At 36.2% G+C, this 26,641-nt stretch overlaps 1 protein-coding gene across 1 annotated transcript; it reads right to left on the bottom strand.

Annotated features, from left to right (window-relative positions):
• Positions 1 to 1,477: 1,477 nt before the first annotated feature.
• Positions 1,478 to 25,755, bottom strand: PPP1R42 (protein phosphatase 1 regulatory subunit 42). The gene is made up of 10 exons (XM_072851246.1): positions 25,623 to 25,755; positions 25,088 to 25,177; positions 23,932 to 24,142; positions 21,503 to 21,669; positions 20,916 to 21,054; positions 18,597 to 18,713; positions 12,567 to 12,684; positions 11,143 to 11,271; positions 9,722 to 9,875; positions 1,478 to 2,265 (listed from the first exon to the last, which is right to left on the bottom strand). The coding sequence occupies exons 3-9, from the start codon at positions 24,058 to 24,060 to the stop codon at positions 9,739 to 9,741; spliced, it is 936 nt and encodes a 311-aa protein (XP_072707347.1). The 5' UTR covers positions 24,061 to 24,142; positions 25,088 to 25,177; positions 25,623 to 25,755; the 3' UTR covers positions 1,478 to 2,265; positions 9,722 to 9,738.
• Positions 25,756 to 26,641: the final 886 nt, after the last annotated feature.

Here is a 26,641-nt window from a genome sequence, read left to right as displayed (position 1 = left end):
TGTTGTCTTAATCAAAATTCCATTTTGAATTACCACTTTTGATGAACATTTTCACTAACAGCCATAAAACAATAAAAAAATTCAAATACTATCCTTTACCCCCCTCTCTAGATTTTCCCATCCACAGTCATAAATCCAAATATTTTAAAATAAATGTTTTTTAAAAAACCACAAAATTTTCAGAGGCAAGTTGCAAAAATGAAGCTTAAGTGAGTTCAGTATTCCATTCTCCCAGCTACCACCAAGCAGCATCCACTTTTCTCAGTAATAATTACTTTAAAAATGTATCTAAAATACGTATCAGAAGGGCTCCATTCTAGTGTGTGTGTACATAAGCGTCAGAGCATAATATTAAGGGGTTTGTGTTTTTTTTTTAAAGAGTTAGAAATACTGAGATCCCACCATAATTCCATTTCATACCCACACTTATTTAAGGAAATACTTCTAAACGATTCCATTGTAGATCACAAGAAAGGTGTCCAATTTGAAAGGGTCTCCGTTAGCTCGGCCGCTCTCACGCTGAGAAAGAGAAAGGAAAACCAGGGCGAAGGATGAGAAGCCCAGGAGAGCTGGCTCCCGGTTCTCCCTCGCTCGCAGCCGGGAGCAGCGCACCGCTGCAGCCGGTGCGAGTGGGCAGAGGGGAGCCGAGCGGAGCCGAGCAGGGTAAGGGCTGGCTTTGCTGGAGCTGGAGAAGTGTGAATATTTATACGTTAAATGGCAGCGTGAATGATTGCACTCCAGGGGAATTGCAGACTTAAAATGCAAGGGTTTAGAGCAGGCCAAAGAATGGGACTAAACGTACGTGTATGCAGCTGGGATGTAGCCAAGCTATTACGGAATATAAAAAGTGAGAGGGAGATTAGAGCCAGAGAGACCGAGACCCACTTTGCTGTTTCACCAGTGGAAGACTTTGACAGGGGTTTGCTTTAGCTAGGAGTGAGTTGCTTGGCTGCAGGATTCTCTGTGGCCCATGGCCCACTCGGAACAGGGAATAATTCATCAGGTCTTAAATATTTTATTTAATGTACAAGAAACTAAAATCTTTAAGCCAGGAATACTCAGAACCTATGAAAGGTAAGTCACGCTCTAAATGGCTTACACAGCATAACCCACGTTGAGAAATACTAAAAATCCGTTCAACCTTTTTAAATGGGTCTGTGTAAGGCAGAGGGAAGTGTAAGGTGGAAAGGTAACGCCACGCTATAAAGCCCGGGAGGAGACTTCCTAATGCGCTGCACTGAGTCAGTCATCCAGCAGCTGCCCCTTTAAACGTGCTCACCAAAAGTCTTGACGTTCTCCTCTGGGAACTCCCTAAACAAGAAACAACTTTTTTTAATGTATGCTTTTCTGTCTTCCTCGACCTGAATATCATTGATGACGACAGCTAAAACAAGAAGTATCGTGCTCAGTTAATACTAATTGCAGTAAGGGACTAATAACGACAGCTACACATCAGAGCTTTATTTATTGTTTTGTATGTTCTTATTTTGAAGGCAAATGACTCACTAGCTTTAACAGAAGCAAGTGGCACCTCAGGGTTATAGTACCACTCATTTACTACCTTAGTTTTGGAAAGCTGTTTCTTTATAATGAAGATAAAGATCTTGTTGTTCAAGGGGAGAATGTATGCAAGAGTTAAATTTATTTGAATTATCTTTATCAAAGGGCAATAAAATATAAACTATAACAAAATACACAAAACATTGAATGCAAAAAGACAGATCCTGATTTCCTTCTTCAGGAAAAATTCCTTTCTTATTTCAGGGAGGGTCTCAAGCATAAGATTTTGAGCTGACATTCATCCAGAGAAGCTCCATCAGGAAAGGTTTTATTCCAGGGGCAATTTGCAATCTGGGCTTTCCTTTCCTTATCTGTACGTTTGGAATTTTCCTATATCAGAAGTCTTGAGTGTTCATTTAATTACTCAAACCAGTGCAAAGCAGCCAAACTCAAGTCCCAGTTACTTAAAACAGAATTTGAAGTGAAATTAATGTGTAATATTCCCAATCCAAAAATTAATCAGCATAGACATCATTAATCTTCTTGTGCCTTCTTTCCCAACTGTTCCACGTTATTCACCAGAACATGGAAAAATCCAAATGATGGAAATTATTTTTTAGGACTACAGGTCTTCTCAAAAATCATGTGCTAATAGCTCCTTTCTTCTTGAAGGAAGACTCTAAGCATGCCAAATCTTCACATCCTGTAACTTCTCGCTTTTAGAATTCAACTTACTTCTGCTGTTACTTCAGATTCCTCCTCAACCTACATCCGAGAGACCAAAGAAGACAGATGAGGCCTTCACGTCAGAACCACACCAAAGCCCCTAACGCTCCTGTCTTCATTAACACTTCTCAGGACCACACAACGTTTCTATAAAGTTTATAAGCAGTGTTATCAAAAGCTGCAGACAAAAGAAGAGGCCTTTACCTATTGCCAGGATATCGACTGATGCAGCGAAAGCCCTTTCTTTTAACCAATGCCAAACTGAGGGCAGACGAAGATGAACTGACATAACCTGACGATCTGGAGTACTATACATTCCCTTATTACAAACTTGACCAGCTTTTTCCACACACAGAAATGGTGACAGTTAACAATTTTGGCCAGATAAATTTTTATCAAGTACTGATAATTTTCAAGTTCCACAGGAAACAAAAATCTTAGTCATAATCCAAGCAATTTCTCTTATAAATGAAACCAAATAAGACCCAGACTTTTATTCCAAAACATTTTACTACAAACTATGCATAACTGATTATACCCAACTTTACTGGACGTGTAATCAGTGATTACTATGACAGTGTAATATATTAACTCTCCAAGAAAGGAAGATCTTATTGCTCCAATTCTCTTTTTGAATTAAAGTATTAGGCTATTACATGGATCATTTCACAGCTGGCTCTGATTTATCTTGGTTTTGATGCAGCCATTAATTCTGCTCAGAATTAAGAGAACAGAAGGATGCAGTCAGTCATTTCTGTAGTCTCTGGTTACAGTGTTATTTGATTGAAGAGGTAAGGTTCAAATACATATTTTTTTTTTTTAGCAGTGAACTCCTAGAATCCTTCAAGGTCATGTGACAAAGTAAAAACTCACTGGTTTTTTTCTAGCAAAGTAAAATTTATTGGTTACGGCCACAATATATAACATTTATCATTTAGTGACTGTAAATAAGCAGGTTCACATATTAATTGATTCCCTTCAGAGCTCTGTTAGTCAGGATAGCTACTTTTCACAGTACCTGAAGATAAAAAAATCATAAGGAAAACATGGAAGAGACTTTCAGATCCCCTTATTTTTATCAGTTACACTCTGAATTACAGTGACATATTTTCCCATACTAACAGATCATGTGTCTTAATCCTCATCCTGAAAAATCAACGGGCACATCTTGAACACTGACTCAATTTTTTTGGCTATTGTTTTCCCCTTCTTCCCCAACTTCAGAACTTTTTGATTGTATCACAGGCAGTTCTATGCGCTGCTTTATACCTGCATATATAAAGAAATGCTATGGCATTAAATTAACTCACACCTTGCACTATTTTTAATGTGACATTGAAGAAAAATAGGTTTTTTTCATTGGTTACTGATTTAAATTTCAAGTGTGTACACAGGGATTACAAAGCTTAAGTATCTATACATACGTTCTGATTAGGGTCAGAGCAGTACCAAGGGGAGGTGTTCAAGCACTGCTGCCTTACTTGGTTGCCCTTTTGGCACTTCTGACACCAAAAAGCTGCACCAGTACTGCATGTTGCTCTGAAACCATCAGACTCTTCACTGGCAAGGCCTGGTCTCACACCTCCTAGGTCCTCGCAACAGTTTTTAGTGGGTACTAAGAAGTACTACCAGCAGTAGATGATGATGGAGTTAGGAACCGCTAAGGCATGTCTGACATATCCAGGTCTTTGCAACTGGATGGGATGCATCCCAGGTGCTGGAAGTGAATTTGAGGAGGTATAGCTGTTCCTCTATAACTAGGGGTTGTAATGCTGGCCTCCAAAATGTAGCGTCTCATCTTGCTAGATGAGGGCACAATGATTGCGTTTTCACCTCAAGGTTGTTAAAGCAACTGCTTTCGACTTTTCAGATATGGGAGTATGCCTACAGAATGTGTGGTAGGATACAGGAAGGCAGATAGCGAAACAGTGTTTGTATCATTGCAGTAAATTACTTTACTGGAACTGACTTCAACTGAATAGCTTCCAGAGTTATACTGAGGTATTACAGAATTTATTTATATATCCCTATTCAAGTAGCAGTCTTTATTTTAACCTCACATTACTTTTTAAATCTCTTATGCAGGTGTCTGTTTTAAAAACCTGAAAACACAGCATTATTTCTTTACTTTGCTAATTTGATTTATGCTTTGTGTATATAAAAGTGATTTTTATAATTTTGTAAATTAGTTACACAATAAAAAATGTGCAATGCTAATGCAGCAGCCTAAAAATGTTACGAAGTTTTGAGGTTTTATCTCAACAGTAGTCTGTGAAAGTACTGACAACAAAGATCTAAGGATAGGAAAAAAGTAAACACGGCATACTGAATGTCTGTTTCATTTATCTAATAACTATTACAATGACCACGTAACACCTGAAAAATAGATATGCAAAGATTTGAGTTTGCTTTTTTTTAATTTTACCATCCTCAAGTAGTACTTCATTCCTGATACAGTTTTGATGGAGCCATTTACAAGATGCAACTCACTCTAAAGTCACTCTCTATATAGCCCTCTCTCTATATGCATTCTGTTTAAAATGTTATTGACGTACGGTTGGACTTGATGATCTTAAGGGTCTTTTCCAACCTAAATGATTCTAAATATTCATTTATTTTATGTAGAAGGTTTCAACATTCTTGAAAATGTATTGCAGCCTGCGGACCCAGATGTGCCCTGGTAATTTTTTGACCTACTACCGGCTGACAAGTTGCACGTGCCATTTGATCTTCTAAAGGTCTGGGAAATAGCACGTATCTCCTGGAAGAGGCAGCAGACTAATGCAAGCAAATGTGCTCCTGCCAGCTTGCCAATCAGCAGGCATATACCTCCCGACAAGAATGCGCCTGTATGATATCTGGCAGTCCAGACGCGTAGGAGGACGTGGTCTAGCTGGCAATCTGCTCATCGGGAGACGCGCACTCTCTTTCAGTGATTTGAAAAAGCATTTATTCTTTTCAAGGGCACAGGGGGTCTGTAAGTGCATGTGTTCTGTTACTGTATTTTAGGTCCTTGCTCTTTCCCAGTTTTGGGCACAGCCAGCAGCACAGAGAACTGGAGTGGGGAGGCATGGACACAGGAAAGAATGGATAATTTCCAAATTAGTAGTCTCCAGGTAAATATCAGAATTCCTGGCCAAAAAGGGGTGCCTCTTATCACTGTCTTTGGGACGCTGAATGATGTGGCAGTGTTGAGTACTACAGATTTGGCACCTATTAAAACAACTCTTTTATTACCATTTATATTACCACAGTAATTACCACTACTGAAATCTAAGTTTAGAGAGAAGATAATGCTGTTTGTACATAATCTTGCATGTTTGTAATGAAAGTTATATTTTTGCTTCTAAACAGATTATGAATTATCATGGCCAGAATCATTCAGCACCACATTCAGCTGAATTAATTCAGCAAGACTGTAAACATGGATACAGAAAATACCGTGAAGATACGCAATACTGTAACATTAATTATGGTCTTACAAATGCACTCACACTCACCTTCGCAGGTGGTGCACATCCTCCAGAAGAAAGGCAACCAACCACTAAATTGGTGAATCGCCTGTTGAAACCTTACATGGGCCACAGTAACCAGAAACTGTTTATACCTGATCTCCATTCAAATAGCTCTGCTTCAGCAACACTATTTAATTTCAGCACTTAATCTCTTCATCCTTACACTTTATCTAGCATTACAGGGACTCCTCTCAAACCCCTATCATGGCTGAATAATTCAATGGCAAGCAAATTCCTTAAATTTCTTTTCCGCAGCCTTCATCACTAATTGCTGATTAATACTTTCTAGACCTCACTGAGGAGATGTTTGCATTTTTCCTTCAACACCACCACCAAGGAAAGGCAGTGAGATGGGCTCTTGCTGCTGGGAAAGGCACTCCAGGTCTGTTCAAAACATGCTCTCAGCTCTGCCAAAGTGCTCCACCTGGTATCTCCAAATATTGCACGCAACTAATTCTGAATACAGTTGGAGTGCTTGTAGGCTATTCAGTGGCTAAAACCAGCTCTAGGGTGCACAGCTAAAACTGCACTGGTTTGTATCTTAACTCTGTATTTCTCCTTTTTCTGAAGCCAAGGCTGCAAATATTTTTTATTTTTGAATTTTCAGAAGTTTGCTGAAATTTATATTCAGTAAGATAAGATGATTTAGGTTACCTGGAGCTCTCAATTAAGATAACTATATTTTGTAATATGCAATAAACATATGATTGTAAAAGTTATGTTTTGGGTATAACAAGCATTATAATCTCAGTATCAGCCCTCCCCAAAAACCTGTCATATAATAGGCTTTAATAAAATTCTATTTATTATAATGCCAGTTAGATTCATACAAACAAAAGCTCAGTAGAGATGCAGAACATGTACATTCTTACCTGTTATCAAATATACATTACTCTATATAGATTTCAGACCACATAAATCACCTCAACTCAAGGCATTTATAAATATTTAATAAAATAAATAAATACAATGTTGATAAAAGCACCTGCCAAAGAGCCAAGAAGAGGGAGAACTAACATTGCTCACTGCAAGTTCCCTCCATTGGTACTAGAACTTGAACGATACAGGATGTGCATGGTGGCTGGGAGAGTGGCTTATGATTAGTTGACACAATCCAGTGTACTTATTATATGCTAACTATATCATTTAAGGATATTACCATATTGCTAATCACATAACATACACTGGAGAGACAAAAGGTGACCTTCCCACCAAATTTGGAATTGCTACGATATTGCTATGAATACCTACTATGATATTCAATTTCAGGAGTAAGGAAATGTGGGCAGAAACTGCTGGTTACAGGTTAAGTTTACATCGAAATTTCAACAACTTCTCTACTCAGGAAAAATTAATAATAGTGTATCCCATTGGAAGGTATTAGGTATCTTTAAAATGGTTAAATTATTTGTTTTCTTTTAATGACTTCCTGCCAATATCCATAATTCTCTCTAAATGTTCAAAACTAACTTAAAATCCAATATAAAATTGCTATTGTTTTTATATCATCGAAAAGGAAAGATTAATGACATATTTCAGTAATCTAGTAATAACTGTTTTTTTTCATTGTTCAACCTATATGTAATCCTCAGTGGATCTTAGATGTAGGTTTAAAAGGTATTTAATGCCTGGTTTTCAGTTGCCAAGGTCAAACATCCCCTAGCATGTATAGGGAAAGAGGAAACATCTGTTGGAATAATTTATCTGACTAACAGAGGGTAGGATTAAAATTCACTGATTTCTTTGGTCTGATACTGAATTTCAGTTAAACAATACAGGTTATTTGTTCAGTTTGACAAAATTTCCTCGCTTTACATGTGGGCACATTTATGCATACCCCTAACTACTGGATCTGTCAAGGGAATACTGTGATTTGTCATTATTTCAAACCTGCATATACTCTGAGAATTAATATTTCTGTATTTTGAATTATTTTTTTCCCCCAAAAATAAACATTTTAAAGAGTTCACAAACCTTTAACTAATTCTCAAGACTCTTTGTTTTCCATAGAATTCCACTAGTAACAAGATTAGAATACGTCTCAAGATCAGTGATTACATATGAAATTGTAATGTAAAGCAACCTTCAGAGTCCAAGATAAGTCTCGCTTAAAAGTTTTTTGAAAATATTAAATGCAAGTCATCTGACTGTAGTTTATTCTATCCTTTATGTGACTCAGAGTAAAATCTTCTAGACTAATAGTAAAAACAAAACAAAACAAAAAAATCACTCAAATTGTTTAATTTGGAAATGTAAAGTAATACAAATATAGACATTTTATTCCAATCAAGTATGGAAGATGCAATCTTTGCCTTTCTAGGGTCAAAAGGGATTTCAACAGGGCCAGGATTGTACTCCAGCTTCATCACACTGGGAAAAATTTTGTCAAGCAAAGCTGCTCAACAATTGGACAGCTTTTCAACATAGTAGAGTAGAATCGGAATGCTTTATCTCCAAGGAGATAGCAGAAGTTCTTACACGAAAGGAAACAACTTTCTGGGAAGTGCTGTACACGCGTGTTCCATCCTTTATTAGAACTAAGGGGAATGGTAAATGAAAAGCGTAGTTTTATTCAGCCTGGCCCAAAAGACAGAATGCTAATAAAGATGAAATTCAGGCTGACAGAACACTGAGCATGTGGATAAACTAATTTTACAATGGAATTAAAAGAAAAAAATGCATGTTTGTATGGCATGAGTATTAGGCTGTACCCTTTAAATTTCACAAGCCTGGACTATTCCCTGGAAAATAATCACACAGTAGTACTATTTTGTGATAACTAGTGTTTTTAAACTTCTCCACTTCTGCAGCAGGAAAAAAATTCAAGAATGGGCACATATATAATTAGTTCCGTTTCTTTTCAAGATGGAATATATCCATTGTCACATGAAGAACAAAAATGATACTTCAGAAGAGAGCAGTTCTGTGACCTGTAATTCTTCTTCCCTTCCCAAGGGAAAGGCAGCTATTTTTAGTCAGAACAAATAATCAGTAGGAACAACAATGATGGAATGTAAAGTGGTAAGCTGTCAACAATAAAAGAGTATTAAATGTTGCCTAGTTAAATTTTCAAACATACTAATAAATTCTGATTTGAATGTAAAATAAAACACTACATTTAGTAATTTAGTTACAGAAGAATACCTGTGCCAGTTGAATTTATTTATTTATTTTATCTACAGCATTGCAAAAATGATTTTTTTTGTTGGCCAGTACAGCTGCTAAATAATAAAACAGGCTGAAAGTAGCATTAAAAATCTGGAAGGAGTGATATTAGGTGCCAAATACTGAACTAAAATATTACTACAGGTAAAATTGGAAAAACTCCAGGTCCCAAACTGCAAATCCCTATGAGCTGATTTTATTTTCTCAAACAGTTGCATTAGAGTTCACAAGGCTGCTTATGTGAGTAAGGAATACATATGCTAAACTCTAAATTGTTTACATTCATCTAATGGCTAAATGTCTGTAAGGCACACACGTCAGATTTTCTTTCTTGATTATCTTGACGATCTTGAGCTAATGCTGCAGGAAAATGCTAATGAAGTATACAATACACTGGAACATGTCTATTAGAAGTAAGCTATAATGATGAAACGTGATTGTTTCTCCTTCTGCATATTACTGCATGCATGGGATCAACCTTCACCAATGTTGTGAACAGTAACTGTACTTCCAAGAATTAACTTCTGTATTATTTTACCTTTGTGGAAGATTACAAACAAATCCATATGACAGAAACTAGTAACTCTGGAATAAAGTTATTACTATTAGCTAGTCTACTGATTTATAACCAGAAACTGAAATCTATTATCCTGTCTTTCAAAGAAATAAAGACAACAGTTATAACATGGTTAAAAAACCCTGAAACTGATTTCAGATGAAATTCTACCTTCATGTACTCATTTTCTGACTGATTCAGTAAGAGCTGTATGTGCAATAACGAACAGAACTAAGAGGAAGATGTCTGAGGCACATACCTGAGTTTTCGTCTGATTTATTTTTTTTCCAGGATTCTTGAAAGAGGTTCTCTTTTAACTTTGTGCATCTCAGACAAAACTAAAAAATTTGGTTTTTCTTTCGCAGAGTGACTGTAGTGAAAGGGAAGAATAGGATAAGGTGTTTCAAAGTCAGCTGCAGAAAATGAAGAAAAAAGGTTTAATTCAATATCCCAAGTCAAAGCATATCTATTTTAGTATTCAGTATGATTGATCACAGGTTCCAGTATATCTTGTTATAGAAAACAGTGTAATAAGCCTTAGGGTAAAATGCCTCAAATTTTATAACTGAGAATGGAAAACGTTGTATGAAATTATGGACAATGCTGCAAACACTGATGAAGGTGAATATTAAAGCAGGTATTCATACTCAGGTAGAGTTATTTGGAAGGGAGTAAATTCAATTACATGGCACCTCCTTATATCGGTAGTTATTCAGAAGACAGAATATTACTTTCAGAACCATTGCCACTCACATATGGCTTCCAAACACTGAGCAGACTGCAACTTTCTTGGGGCTGAGACTGACAGGCTGAGCGCTTTTCAATTCATGTCTTCAGAAATAACTGATCTTCATGAGATTCCATGAATTAATAATTTGAGATACTACAGCTACAAAGAACATGCTCTCTCCCCCAAGTTACGTATCACAGTTTATCTTCTGAAAACAACAGTGTAACTACCACCAATTTTATTTTATTTTATAAATATGGTCATTCAAACCATTTTAAGTAATTTAAAGTCTGTCTGTTTCCAAATCCTGCAAGATGGCAAGACATGCTGTTAAATCATTTATGTTTTAATCTGCATTCAACTCTAACAACAACAACCGCCACCCCACCATTTTTTAAAAAAACCTCAGAGTTTATTTCAGGTTTTGCTTGAGTTTCAAAACTAATTTGTTTTCCTGCTTCAAGAACCTGTTGCCTTTTCTTTTTGGTTTAAGGCTTTTTTCCTCCAAGACTTTTTTTTTTCTTTCCAAGTTTAAAACCTTTACTTCTGCTAGACACGTATCTTGTGAAGGCCTTTAAAAGGACTGGGAATTTACACAGATCAAATATCAACAAATAGATCTTAAAAGTCTGATGTATGTCATGCATATTTATTCTAGAATGCCCAACACTTTTTTTTTAATATGGAAAGTAATAATGAATATTTACATACATTCAAAATGTATTAGCTACTCCTTTCCATAATTCTGGGAGATTGGGATGGGAGGAAAAAACCACCACATGAGCTAGTGCTAAAATTAAATTTTATATTGTAAAAGTTCAATTTCTACTCCTGTGTTTTAGTCTCACTACCAGTACAAGTCTCATTCCTGGTATATTTACTGTTAGCTGCTATTTTATTGTTTCTGTAATATTGCAAATAATCATGAAGTAATTGATTAGTTTGCTTACAAAAGTGTAGATAGGCTGCATGTTCATTTGTCATTCTTTCTTTTTTTTTTTTCCTGGCAGCTTTGGAGGCTTTCCAATTCATTAGGAACTGTCTTTCCATTTCTTTAATTTCTTTCCCATCAAGGGTTTCTGCCAAAGAGAAGAGAACATTTTCTGCGATACCCGAAGTTAACTAAAAGGCTGTACAAAGCTGTAGGTAATGTATACTGGTTCTGTATTTGCCCTCTTCAAATCTTTTTTTCTCTTTTTAGTCTTTTGGTGAAAAAAATATTCAATACAGCTTGATATTCGTATTCAAGCTGCAAGAGCGAGTTGACACGTCTTAGTTACAAAAGAAAGCATCTATTATTTTTATAACTTTCAAGGGAAATATATGTATTTCACATTCAGTTAATGTGCAACACCTTATAGAAAGTTCTGAAGAAAAACTATGCTCTTACACAAGATATATACAGATGCAGAAATTCAGGTTAAGAGAGAGAAACTGCATGTCTTTGCAGTCAATAAATCCTACTGATCACGAAGACAGACAGGCAAATTTGGCTCTTTAAGGTTAACTTTACTCACTTAGGTGCCATAAAGCTTATGCTTTATGTTTCCTTGATTGCATCTGCATTTTTGAGTCAAATGAAATACCTCATTTGGCCACAGATTTAGGTTGCATTAGAACTGTCCTAAGTCACTGTTATTTTCATTGTGCAGATGGGCTTTTTCTTTTTCTTACTGGCCAATGTTTTGTACTCTCAGAAAAAAGAAAAACAAGTTCTGTAATTACAACTTTTAAGATAATTGCCACCTTTATCCAAAAAAGTAAAAAATGAGCAGATATTTTTTACTTGTTTCTACAGTATGAATACTTACATATAGAAGACTAAGTTGCTTCCTTTTATGCTAAAATTATCTCAAAATAATAATGTAAACTGCATCACGGTAAGGTTAGCAAATACATTAATAACATAAGTGTAAACTGCTTTTAAGGACAAATGTTATGTAACAAATTCAAACATGGTAAGGTATGACCTGTACGACTGTAACCATACAACTAAAACACCTATAGCAACTACTACAGGCCGATAGGGAAGTAGACTAAACTTATCTTTGCAAATCAGTTTCACAACATCTGGAATACGAACACAAGAAAGTCTTACTGTCATTACAATCTCACCAATCATCTAGTATGAAATGAATGATTACTACTAATAGCAAAAGCTAAGCAACACAGTTTGCGCAGTTGATTACATAAGCACTTCTAGCTATGTTACCTGTACATAAATTTAAAATGTATCATTTGACATAAATATTGATGGCAGTAATTGTGTTTACATAAATAGTGCAATTCAAGAATAATTAATGTATCAGTTATTTCCTAAACCAGTGAGGGTTATGGGTGGGTTTTGGGGCTGGCTATTGGTTTTATTTTTTACCTAAAGTTTGTGACTGTACTACAATCCTGTCCCTGTACTTTGGTTTGTGGCAGATGGGGTTTCCTGTAAGATCCATTCTGCGTAGCTTTGTCCATTTGTTTAATACAACCTCCAAATCCTGCAATTGATACAAGAACAGAACATTGTGATTATTTTTCCCCCTCCAGAGTAAAATTCAATAGTAGTGTGATTTGTTCAGCCAGGCCCAGAGCCTGCACACAGAAATAACTTCAATGAGACCATTCATGTATTAATATGCACATTAAGAATGTGCATTTTCAAATAGAGTGGTGCATAGGATTCCCTGAATATATCATAATTGCACATTAGAAATGGTGATGCAGTTGGAAAACCCTGCATTTTTAAGGATACAGTAATGCCAGCTATGGAGAATTACCACTACAATCCCACTTATAAGCCCCTAAAGCTGAGGAATTACCAGCCAAAAAATTTGTATGATATGTAATGTCTGTTAATACATCTCCATGGTCTCACAGAGCCCTTAGAGTATCAGCATCTGATTAGATTTTGAAAAAACTGTGGAAGACTAAATATGTTACAGAGAAAGAACAGACTCTAAAAAAGGCTAAAAATCATTCAAACCACAGTAGACTGCCTCTCTCTTTATATATATGTAAAACTGTATTTTACAGGAGAAACAGTAATCCCCCCCTACATAACTGTGGGTGGTCAGTTATTGTATTGGCCCAAATAGTGAAATTTTTGAAATATACCTTTCTCCATCTGGGTTTCTGTCTGCTTACCGAAGGGCAGTATGACCTAGATAAAACTTCTTCTGTCTTTAAATACAGTAAATTCAAGCTAAAAGGATGCAAAGCTTAGCAGATTGGTCCTTTCTACTCAGATACCCTACTTTCTGAAATACTTTCTTTTCAAAATTTCCCTTAACTGTATTCTTGATAGGCTTCCTTATACGTGTGAAAAGCTTAAGGAGGGATTCAAAACAATCTGTATGAATACAAGAGGAGGAGAATTTATGTTCTACAGTTGTAATAATTTGGAAAAAATCTACTAATCATGATGTGACAGGTTCTAAACTGCGAAGTCTGTAGAATTTTGTAGCTTGATGCCAATAATGAAGTATCTAGCAAGGCAGATATCTCTTAGCTCCTTCAAATTTAGAAAATCACCTGGGTAACGCAAGCAAGAAGAATTCCAGTTTTGCAGGCTCTACTCCCTTGGTAGGAAATCCTTCTGGGAATATTCTATGGGTTATATAATACATGTTTAGAAAAATCACATGGAAGAGGAAGTGGCAGCACAGCCTCACGCCTCCAAACCATATCATTTTTCATCTAAGATGATATCACCGTCATCATCAAATCATCTGTTGTTATCCAATGATGATAACATCTTTTCAGAAAAACAGAGAACAAAAGTTTGGTTCTGTGAAGAGCAAAACTGATAAAACACTGCAAGAAACTCTGGGGACCAGTCCACATGAAGAAATGTTGATAAATCTCATAATGTTACACAGCAAAGCTTTATCAGCATGTATCAGAATAGCAATATGATAACCCTCACAGTTCAGGTGCTAACACTTAATCACAAACACAACAATTTAGGTGAAAAACATTTTAGGCTAGGCTTATTAAAAATGAAATAGCATTTAGCAAGCATATTTATTTATTCTTACCTGAGCTTTCAGGCATTGTCATTGAAATCTGTAATGTGTTCGAGATTTCACTAGAAAAAATTTTTTCAAGTAATAGTTTTGCAACACAAAATTGTCTATTACTGAAATAAAATGTATACAGTTTAACTTTGATGAATGTATACAAAGAGTCCTGTAGATTTTTGTTAGCTGTTACTTACTTGATAAATGACCCAGAACATGCTTACTCCAGTGTATGTTTATCTAAGAGCACACTAATCCTGTGCTGAAATATGATTACCCTTTCGATACGCTCTAGTTGTTCATTGCCTTCCTGTCTCTAATAAAGTGCTTTCACTTCCCAGCCTTTCAATAAGCTGTACTAAAGGGACCAGACACTCTTCTGGGCAGTCTCCGTTTGATAAATGATCATGTCATGCTATCACTTTGAGGTCTGCTACAAAATACTGACGAGCAAATTATATTCCATTGGGGGGGAGAGGGGGAAGGGCAAGTGCCTTAGTAGGCAGCTGTAGTGCTGGCAATAACGTTTTTACCAATTAATGATGGCAATTTAAGAATTGGTATTTGACCAGTATGCTCCAGTTTTTATCGGAAATGTCTAGTCCAGCTGCCCTAACTACATCTACAGACAGCAATTTGTCACCATTTTGACTACCTGTCATAATCTATTTGAGAAAATCTATAATTTTTCTCTTGTTCCTGACTAAATTCTGAAGCGAATGAATTCATCTTTTGTGATATCCTCTTGTCATAATCAATACCGGGCAGAGGTTGAATAAATTAAAGACAGGAAATTCAGATTTTTATAGGTATTTCTAGCTATATTTTCTCTATCTATTCAAATACTCACACAGTCATAATCTTTCCAAAACTGATGTAATTAGTAAATAAATAATATTCTGGCTTTTTGTAAATGGGAATAGTTGTGGGTTTTTTTCATAGGAATAGTGTTTTTAAAAATTCCCTTAGTATTCCAACCCAAATACACTGCAGCCTAGAAGTCCTTGTGAACCTGACTAAAGTAAACCAGAAACTCGATAGGATAAATAAATGAAGTAGCAAGAAACAGAAAACAAAGAAAAAACCAATTCTATTAAAATGAACTATATTCTTGATAACTGACCTAAGACATGCTTTTTACATGTGGTAGCTAGTCATAGTAAGTTATTTTGCATGAATTGAGAAAAATTACTTAATTTTGTTCTGTCTACTGTTCAGTCATGTGAAACAAGGTCATATGCCTTGATGTCTGTTAATTATGCTAACAATGCCCTGAATTAGCCAGAACCTTAAGTGCTTGAATTTACTAGCCCTAATTTTCAACTACGCTGAAATCAATGTGGCATTGTTGAAAAGCGAGGGAGTATGGGTTTTCATAATAATGTGGAAAAACTGAGTTAAATTGTTAGATATAAAATAATGATACTAATTATACAAAAGTGAGAAGAAGTCTACATGAGAAGATTGTATTTCATGTATTTCTTATGCCTTTCACATTTCCCTCTTTTGCAAAGATTCCATACTGTTCCTGCTGCCATCTACCTCTGCTACACAGATCACTGCTGTTGACCAGCCCTGCTAAGACCTGGATGGCTCCTCTACAGCTTCTCTTCCCACCGGGTGAAGCAGAGCTGGGAACAGAGCTCTTCGGCACTTCTCTGTCATGCAGAACTGCCACGGTCTCTGATCAACGCCAAACATTCCTGGGGACATTCTTGATGGCAGTGATGGGGAAGCAGGAATGGGAAAAAAGGGGACGTAGAACCTTTGGCATGAAAAAGAGGTATACTTCAGAGTTTTGAAAACAGAGGGGCAAAAGGGAGGAGAATGGAGGCAGCTTGTGTGGGAATGAAGGAGCCTTTGCTGTATGTAACAAGTTCAGCCAGCAGAAGCAATTAAGTATATGTAGTACAACTGTATACTCCCTAAAATCCTTTCAGCTATCACAGTTGTAGAATAATGTAAGCCATGAAATAATGAAATTCAGGGTTGCAAAAAAAAAAAAATCGAAACATACTTAAAACTTTCCTCAACTATTTTTTTTTTAACAGTTAGTGGATGTATAAAATTGTTCTTCTGCTAGATGTTCATTGTAAGTTATAGCATCTTAAATAGAGCTAAAACTGACTTTTTTTTTTAATACTTTGCATGGCGTACTGCTTTTTCAACAGTTTGTTTTTTTTTTTTTTTAAATTTCAATAAGAATTTATATTAGTGATAAGTAGAGCCTACTAAAATGTAATCTCTAAAACACAGTAATTGTAGCTGGAAAGTTGGATATCCAGCTGCATCACACTGTATGTTAGACACATTCAATATGGTCATTAATTTTACGGGCCTGCAAGGATATGAACAGAAATACCCTATTTGCTCCATATTTTCAAAACTTGGAGATTGTTTAGAAAACACACAGGACAGTCACTTTCAAAATTTACCAGAGCTTGATCCAAGTGTAACTGATAGCAGCAGCTGCTAACTCACATGCTAACCACATGATTTTTCAAATGCTGTGACCGTGTAACATGGAAATCTAAATGTCTAATTGATTTGGGTAAATATTAACTCTGGTCTTCCTGATGATGAAATAATGACTTTTAATAATGATTAAATAATATACACACAGTTACTGAATAATACAGTCTTTTCGTCCTCTCCTTATTCTACTTCAGAAGATACTGGTTTTTCCTCTGTGATACTGAAAACACTGTCTCTGAACCGGCACCCTCATTCTTAAAAATAATTGGTTCTTTGGCTAAGACAATCTTCTTTTGAGATCATCACAACTGAAGTCTTTTGTATTTATAAGAAATAAAAAATACAATTAAAAAATCACTATAGTAAGTTTTATTTAGAAAATGAATCCTTTTCAAAAGGGAAGCTTTGGAGAAACCACCTACTTAAAAAAGCTTACTGTTATTTTGATATAACCAACACATTCAATATGGTTTTAATTACCCTGCAAAAGCCTACATGAATTGTATTTCAACATGAATTCAATCACAACGGCCAGCCAGGAACACAGCTTGAAATACAATACGTTAATAATCCTCTAGTAAAAAAGAAATGCATCATTCAACATTTTTTAATATTAAAATATAAAAAATGAAGAGTCCAAATTAAGTATATTGACCTAGAAAATTACTAGAATATGCACACAAAGTACTGGAATCTCCTTATTAGTAAAAAGAACTGCCAAATTTAATGTAAAAGATATTAAGTGTTCTAAGAAGTGATAAGAATAGTTATTTTAATAATTACTAACCAATGAAAGTTAACTTTTCTAAGGAAATAGAATGTATATGCAAACCAGTAATGAAAGAGTTTATTTTAATCAAGGCTTTGTCTTGGTGATTTGGGTTACAATTTAAGCCAATTCATTTTAGTATTTATTAATAAAAATATAAATTTCAAAACCAGCACAACACTAATGCCTATGGTTTATATTAAATGAAAAGAGTGTTAAGTCATTTATAAAGTTTGTACCATGCCTCCACTGTGCAATGATGCTGTCAGCATACTGTTCAACATAAATTTGACATTCAGTTACTATCATGACACTAAAATTATTTTTTTAACTGCTCTTTATGTCAAGAAGTAGAAGACATCATAACTTATAAAAATAATGAGAAGTGACAAGGCCAATATTCGTGTTCCTTTTTGAGAAGATAAGCTGGAAATTGTAATTCTAGAACATGCTGTGTGAACCACATTCACTACTGCAAAAGGAAGAGCATAAATACTTTTATTTCATTTGTTTTAGCTGCTACTGTGGAAGTTAGAGCTCTTGCTTATGAAGACATGTCTTTCCTTGCCAGAAATTTATGAAAGAAATTAGATGTATACTTTCATGACAACTACTTCCTATGCTACTCCAGCAACAATAGTCAAAGAGTCATTTTGATATTAGAACGGCTGCAAAATCACCTAGATTATCTGATATTCAAGAAGGCTTTTATTTACATTAACATAGAGAATTAAAAACTGTAGTATAGTAAAATATTGCAAGTTAATTAACAAACAGTGGCCACATCATCTTTGCAAGTTAAGTCACTGATAGTCACTCAGATGGCCAAAACATACACACTAACTCTAGATTTTGGACATATTATATTATAGTTATAACTTCCATGCATTTACCACTCAGTTGATAGATGCATGCACAATTGCCACTTTATGTAGGATTAAAGGACATTTGGACATCATAGATAAACGATTTTCCATTTTTAATCTCAATAAGATTTTTGGATGAGAAAGGACAGCATGCTTGGAAAGTCAGAGGTTCAGTAACTGTAGAAGTAAAGTTTATTTTTACTCATCTATTTAGTGATAAAGATGGATTTGACTGATTTCTTATCACCCATACTAAATAGAACAAATATTTATTTTAATACCTTCATATGTTGAAGCTGATTGTCAACTGCTCTAAGATAAGAAAGATTTTCCAAAACTGCCAGTTCTTCTAATTCATCAATGTTGTTATTGCTGATATTCAACACAGACAAAGATTTCTGGAGGAAGAAAAACAGAAAAAGAAAGTAATTTTTTTCATGCCATGCATGAGTCAAGTTGTAAATACTTACAGAAAATTCTCTTAGAGGAAGAACAAGCATATGAAGCAGAAACTCACATGTACAACTACGACATACCTCTACATTGTTTTATGTTGGCCTTGCATCTTGTCCTAAAATGCTGTTTATTTTGGTTTTGAAGTCAAACCAAAGTAGGATTATTTCTCAAATATTTCAGGAATTCTTAGTAAATACAGAATTTTTGTTTTTCTCTAAACATGTTCAAATGCTTTACACAGTTCTGCAAGTGCTACTAACTCTGCATTTGAAGTACAAAACAGACACAGAAATTGTCTGCATTTTCCAAGGTTACATCTGAACTGCATAGAGCTGAAATCCGTATCAGACTACATGGGTATCAGCTGGACTATATAACAGCTGGACTATATCAGCTGGACTATTTAACAGCTGGACTATACTGTTTTTCTTTCAGACTTGATCCTACAAACCTCTTGGTATACATACCTCTATTCCTTGCCCCTTCTTTGGAACACTAGTGAGTCACATAATGCACTTTGCTTTTCGTAACAGACAATAGTTAGAGAGATCTTTACATTCTAGATAAAAAGTAAATATGTTTCAGGTGTTTATCTCAGGAAATACTTAATGTCGTTTCACGTAAAAGAATCAAGAAGCTTGTATCTCTAGAAGATGAAAAAGGGCAGCTAGTCCAGTGAGTAAATCCCATCTCTAAGATGGGATTTACCATTAGTTAGGAAATGTCTATCTCAGCAGTGTATACAGGAAGTGTAACTGCCTTCTAAAATCTGACCAAGGTCTACATTGCAGGCAGAAATTACCAGTATCATCCTGATACACACAGTGCATAAACTTAATCTCCTCAGTCAAAAGATTCATGATATTGACATCATCAAAACATTTGCTTGTGGTACACAGAGTGCTATACGGTCCCATGTTTTTGGCTCTTTCATCTCTGACAGCATTAAGAGCCAGAAACAGACAGAAGAAAGTAAAGTAAGAAGTGATGTCTTAAAGAGGGACGAAACACTTGGCACTCGAAGGATAAAAATAGAATGTTTTTACATGTAGCTTCCACAAAGATGTTGCATGGTCAAGAATGCAAAGTGTTTCTTAAAAAAAAAAAACAACGAAAAAACTACCACACCAAAAGACCTTAAATAAAAGCCATGAAGAACAAAATGCTAGTGACTCTAGGCCAGGATGCTGAAAAACACTTAAGTATATGAGTTATCCTGGAAAGATTATAGCAATATAAGCTCCCTCTACTTTCATCAGTTCTCCAATAGAGAAGGAACAAAGTAAAAGTGCTCCCACAGGAATGGCTCATTTCTATTAAAGGAAAATGGCAATACGTGTCTTGGATTACTTAATCTCAAAACAGCAAGAATTAGAGCTAGGTCAAATGTTTATGATCTACACATGAACAAAAGAACTCACTTTTCAGCAAGTTCTTCATCTTCACAAAAAAAGCTCATCAAGCCCTGACTACACTTTGGGAGATACAGCAAGATGATTTTTTTAGTATAGAACTACATCTATTAGTAAATAAAGTCTATTTTTTTAACCACTTCAACAATACATCTGATGTTTACTGAGCAATTAACATGTTGAAAGAAAACTTCAAAAGCTGACTTTCCTGAAATCTTGACATACCACAACAGAAAAATTGCAGAACTAAAACTGAATGCTTTTGATTGTGTTGCTCTTAATATCCAGAAAAAAAAAAGTTGTTGGCACCTTTTGCCATTGCATTCTCTAGAGAAATACAGGAGGCAGTAAATTAACTAATATAACAATCAGAGAAGTATCAACAAACTAATTCACTACAAACTAAGTAGACTAGGATAACTAACTGTGATAAATTCCTACCCCTTTTTTAGTTTATTCACATTCTGTTGGTACAGGGCATCCATACATTTCCTTACTTCCTCTCTCTCTTTATTCTTATTTCTATCTTTCATACAAAAATAAATGAAGAAGTAGAATTTGCCGGACTCCTTGCTTATATGAGAATTGGGATAGGAGTCCCTTGGTAGAATTTGAAAGAATGACACCAATTGGGAGAAAAGGAAAACACACAGTGATCAAGTCCTAATCACTTCTCTTAAAAATACTGATCTACTGATTAATGGCTCACTGACATTCTCAAAATGTACTTACTGCCAGGGACCTAAGAGATCTTGGATCAAACAGAAGCTTTTCACCAAGAGGGAGGTGTTGACTTTCAATATGTAGCTCCCTTATTTCTTCTAATTTATCCAAACCCTCTACTACAGTGATGCAGTTGCCCCCCAAATACCTGCAGAATAGAACACAAAACAGATTTAATATCCTTTGAAAGCAAGAGCTAACACAAGGCCTCCATATATTAAAAAAGATAAATATTTTTAAGTATTACTGAATAATATTTGGAAATTATAATAGAAAAATTAAACAACCTAGCATGCAAGTAGAACATACAGCTAACAGATCGAAGGGTTTTTTAGGGCTTTTATATATTGCTACTATTATTATTAAATGGATGAAAAAGGAAAATAATTTCAATGCAAATAAATATGTTAAGATGATATGCCATCACTTTACTTATATCATAGAACACTTTGTTAAAAAAATCATAAGCAATTACTTTTATTTGAAAAGCAACATTTAAGAGCTGAAAGGACCTTACTGGCTACATAAGTTTTTAAATTTCTTAGTGCAATAATTATTCTTTTACTAGTAAAATAAATACATTATTTTCAACTTACAGTTTTTCAAGGTTTTTCAGCGATGAGAGATTTTCTATACATGTAATACAATTGTTCTGAAGGTAAAGGTGTGTTATATTTGAAGCAAAGTCCAAGTTCTGGATTTGACTGATTTGGTTATCATATAAATACAGAACTCTAAGATTTTTACACAATGAGAGGTCACCCTGAAATAAACAATAACAAATTAATGCTACATAGAGTTCACTCACTGCCTGCTTCTGGAAGCTGTTGATTGTTTTTATATTTAAGTTCTGCTGCATGATTTATACATTTTCATCTTTAACAAACACTTTTAACAACTATTTTTCCTAGAAGAACTGAGTGTCAGTAGTCATCTCCTGCATAGATTTTAGACCAAAATCTATCATTACTGTTCTGCCATACAGAAGCTGAGGACTACACCCATCATCAGCAGGTACATCACATCCTGTGTGACTTCATTCCCTTCCCTGCCTTCATCAGGTGGATTTCAGAAAAGCACAATTGTTAGCATAGTTGTCTCCATCAAACCTCAGTGATGTAATGGAAACCAGTTCTTGGCAAAGGAATACTGATTTATACAAAAACTTGCACTTCAATGTACTTTAATATACTTCTGAGTCTAAGACTCCACTCGAATGTCAAGTTTCTTTGAATGTATTCTTCTTAAATAACTAAAAGGTCACATGTTCTTATGAGGGTTTCTGTAAAACTTCTCTATGGCATCTGATGAACCAGTCCTAATCAAATGGACTGATCAAATTAGTAACTCGCTATGGCTGTGCACATTCCTAGGAGTGGGCTGAATAAACCCATTTGCTTGCTTGGAGCTCTTCACATAGAACAAGCTATTTAATCTTCTTGACTGAAATCACACTTCTAAAGCAGAAATCCACGATACACAACAATTCAGTTGTTCAGGGTTCAGCAATTTCAAAATGTGCTCAGTATCTTGAGGGGATTTGAATTAACTCAGGACTTACTGAAACCTGTATAAATTTCCTATTACTAAACTCAAAGGAAGGAGGACTGGGTAAAGTTTGCAGGTTTAGTCTTTGAAAATGAAAAGGTCATGGATTATTTTTTAAATGAATAAGCCCCAGGGGGCAATTTAAAAAAAAATAATGTAGATTTTAGCCTAATTTGAAAAAGCCACTTTTCACCAGTCCACCAGTCCAAATTTGTTAACCTCACTTGGCTTATATCCTGTTCCCAAAATCCCCTTTCCTTTCTCAGACTTCCTCTGAAATCTAAGGAATAAATCACAGATAGATTGAAAAGATTGTGCTGCGAGTTAACAACTCTTTGTAAAATTCCCAAGACTAGAAAAAATATGGCATTAATGAGAATAAAATAAGTGCTGCACTTAATAGTATGTAGTATCATTACTACTTCCTTAAAAAAAAAATAAAATCTGATCTGCAAAATTACTAGTTCCTTACATCTTCTTCTGTTCCACAGTTCACATTTTTATAAAGGTAACCATCAATAAATACAAGTCTTTAAATAAAAAAACAAACTGTTGCTGAAAATATGAACTTTGTTTTTTAACCTCAGACCTAAAGTCTCCAAGAACACTACAGCTAGGTTTCAAGAGGGTTAAAGCACTGCTGTCAAAGCCCTACACCTACTGATTCAATGGCAACAGCCTGGCTGTATTCTGCAGGAGAAGTGTCAGGTCTAAATAATTAATTTGAAAAATTCTCTTTGTTAAGTGGCTAAAGAGGTAAGCAAGTGGAGTTATAATTTCCATTCTGATGACTTCCTGAAAGCTCCTTTACAATGTAGCAACTGTACAAAATAATCAAAATAGCAAATTGTTTTGAATTTTTTTTTTAGAGCTGCAGATTTCTATAATAGTTCTGTGAAATACTGCAAAAATACTTCACTTTAACACTTCATCTCTCTTGTGTAATTGCTTACATGGATTTTCTAATTTAATTAATTAATGGCAAAAATAGTTAGTGTACTGATAATATCCTTTTTGTGTGCTACACAGACTATTTATACTTCCACAGTTTCAGGTAAGTAAAATACTTCAACAAGATTTTTGCCACATAAAGAAAAAAGTGTCAGGTCGATAATAAGAAACCCTGCAGACTGTTGGAGTTACAGTCACCCACTTTGATGTTTTATATGAAAAGTTACAGCTGAAAGATTATTTTCACATTTCAAATGCACATACATTTAAATCCATTTAAACACTTTTACATAGAAGCAGTGTTGCACACAGTAACAGCAGGGAATGCTGAAGCATGTTGCCAAACAGATGTATTATTAAGGCTTAATTGAAAGTCAATATAAATGTTAAAATGTAATATAGCTGTTATAAAATAGAAACTTGGCTTTGCTTGTTTGTCTCCCCAACTATAAATAACTCATCATAACAGTAACTGCAAAACATTTGAGTAGCCAGGTTAAAAGGAATGAAGAAAAATAAATCTTACAATTGCATCTATATTTTTATCTGATAAATTCAGATGAGTTATTTTTCGCAGATACCGTCCAAAGTCCTCTTCACTGTGATTCTTGTGACTGACACTTTTAGCAATTAGGTCCATTGTTAGTCGAACCATAATTCTGTCATAGGCCAAACTGCTCTACTGCTTCTTTTAATAGCGTACTCCATGTGCTCTTGTAAGTAGTTTTATAAAATGCCTTAAAAACAAAAAGGAAAATGTTACATGATGTGTACCCCCAATCTTCAACAAAGCTTATGTGTATACTTCAAATGTGGTGTTTGCCCACCAATTCCCTTTTTGCTTACAGTGACACATTTATGTATAGTCTTTGCTGCTTAGAAAAACCTACCCCTTTCTTGCTATCATTTTTTCAAACTTTCAGTGTATTAAATAACATTTAAAATACATTGTTATATTTGATTTGTTGTTTCAGTGTGCTTAAGAAGGTTGTACCCTAGTCTTCATCTTTTTCAAGTAGAGCTATGAGCACAATGGTCCACAGCAGAAGTAATTCTCACACATAAATAACTAATTAATGGCAGCTCATTACCTAATTATTAGTTAGAAAATACATCACTCTCTACAGCAGGTTTTACAGCTGTGAGAAGTGGTATAAAGCTACAGTACTCTTTATACATCTGCACAGCCCTGTTGTCATGCACACAACTGCATGTGCATTTGTTATGTACAGTGAAAAGCTGGGTTTTTCGCCCTGAGGCATACTGTAGAGCTCTCACAACAAAACCAACTTTTTTTTTTAAACTCTGGCCGTCGTTCCAAGTGAGCTTATAAATCGGGGAATGGGGGAGAGGGAAGAAGGCAAGACACATATTTCGAACTGGATGTGTAAACGGTCTGGGGATAAAAATACCCTAACAAATATAACAACGCAGAATTAAGAGGTTGCTTTTTTAGCCAGTACATAATATAATGTACATTATGTATTTTCGCCACTACATAATATCCTCACATCAGTGTAGCAAAACAACCGAGGAGACAGCAAAAAGCATCCCAATACTAAAACTCACACAGCCACACAAACCAAGGCACGGAGAATCCTCCTTGCCAGTATTACATTTATGAGAAACTGAGGAAAAGCAAAGATTGAAACTGTGAAGACAGAAGAAACTTCCTTACTTACTAAGCAAAGCTGAAGCTCAGTAGTTCCCCCTTATCCGTGCGGGTTTTGGGTTTTTTTGCTTTTTTTTAAAAGGTGGGGGAAGAAGGAAAGCTGAAAGGACATTATTTTTTTTTACTGAGAAGCGTGCTTCTTTCTGGCTTTTTAACGTAAAATACCTTTCAGAGCCTTTTCTTAAACCTTCTTCCAAAACAAGCAGTAACAGCAGAGGAAAAGCCGGGCTGCCAGCGCAGGGGCTTTCCGTGAGGCAGGTCTCCCTCGATCCCCCCGCTCCTAGAGCCGTGTGATTTGACACTGTCGTCCCCGTCTCCCCACCCCAGCAGAAGGCTTGACGACGACAAGGACCAACCGCCACCCAGCACAACCCGCGGGAAGGCTGCTTTGATGTCACTGCCCGTAAGCCAAGAGGGACAGGTAGGGGGCAGGAAGGAAGAGGCGGGATCCGCTCCCAGCGTCCGTCCCGTGAGGAAACCACCCTTTCCCCAGCGGGCCCAGGTCAGACCCCCACGGCCTGCCCCGACCCCGCTCTCCCCCTCACCTCCCGGCCGCGGCGGCGGGACGGCGGGCAGAGCGGAGGCGCGAGCGCCTCCACCGCCGCTGGTTGCCGCGGCAACCACACGCCAACCGCCGAGGAGGCAGAACGCCCCCACCTCCGGCTGCGGCGCGCGCCCTTCCCACCCAATCGGCGTTGAGGAGAGAGCGCAGGCGGAGGGAGAGCGGGGGCTGCGCCTGCGCAGTCGCGGACCGCGCACGGCCTCGGGTGGGTTCAGCACGGGTTGGCGGGGTTCTCGATGCCGTCGTTCCGGCGGCTCTGGGCCGCGGGCGCGGGGAAAGGGCTGCTCGGGCTCGCTAGTGGCCTTGCCTCCCCTGGCTAGACCCCTTATGTGTCCACGCTGGCCTTATGTGTCCTTATGTGAGCTGGCGTGGGGGAGTCGGTGTTGCTTTTTAGCCTGCAGTCATGGGCCTGGCTATGCCTCTGAGGCAAAAGAGGGTTGGTATGGTTGGTATGCCACAGGTCAGGGGCACAGGCATGTCCTGCAGCAAGGGTGGCCCCTCGGCTAGCTGGGGCCTGTCAGCCCTCTTCAGGAATCTGTAGAAGAGGAAATCGCAACGGGAGTATCCCAGAAGAAAAGTTTGAAACCTGCTAATGCAAATGAATTTTAAACAACATCTCCCCTATGAAGAACTCATTGCCTTATTAATATCTTAATAATGCTATGTGTTCTTAAATTTTGTTTACCTGCAGGTTTTCCATCTGGTATTACCCCTTATTCCTGCATGCCAGGCTTCTTTGTGAGCATTAATTACTGGCAAAACCAAAATTACGTGGTTCATTTCCCCCATGCTTAAATTAGGAGGGTTAATAGTTTAATAAATTGAGTGGATACTGTGGTTAACAGCAATGTTCTGTAAAAAAAGTTAGCAAATATTTAATACATTTTTCCTATGGTAAAACACTATTCCAACTTGGGTTTGTTTTTTTTTTAAATCCATATTATATCAACCTTTTTGGTGCCTTTAAAATTAATTAATTAATTGCTGATGACACAAAACTGG

This window comes from Ciconia boyciana, chromosome 2 (genome assembly GCF_034638445.1).
Source record: "Ciconia boyciana chromosome 2, ASM3463844v1, whole genome shotgun sequence".
NCBI lineage: Eukaryota > Metazoa > Chordata > Aves > Ciconiiformes > Ciconiidae > Ciconia > Ciconia boyciana.
This window is presented reverse-complemented; position numbering and strand designations above follow the sequence as displayed.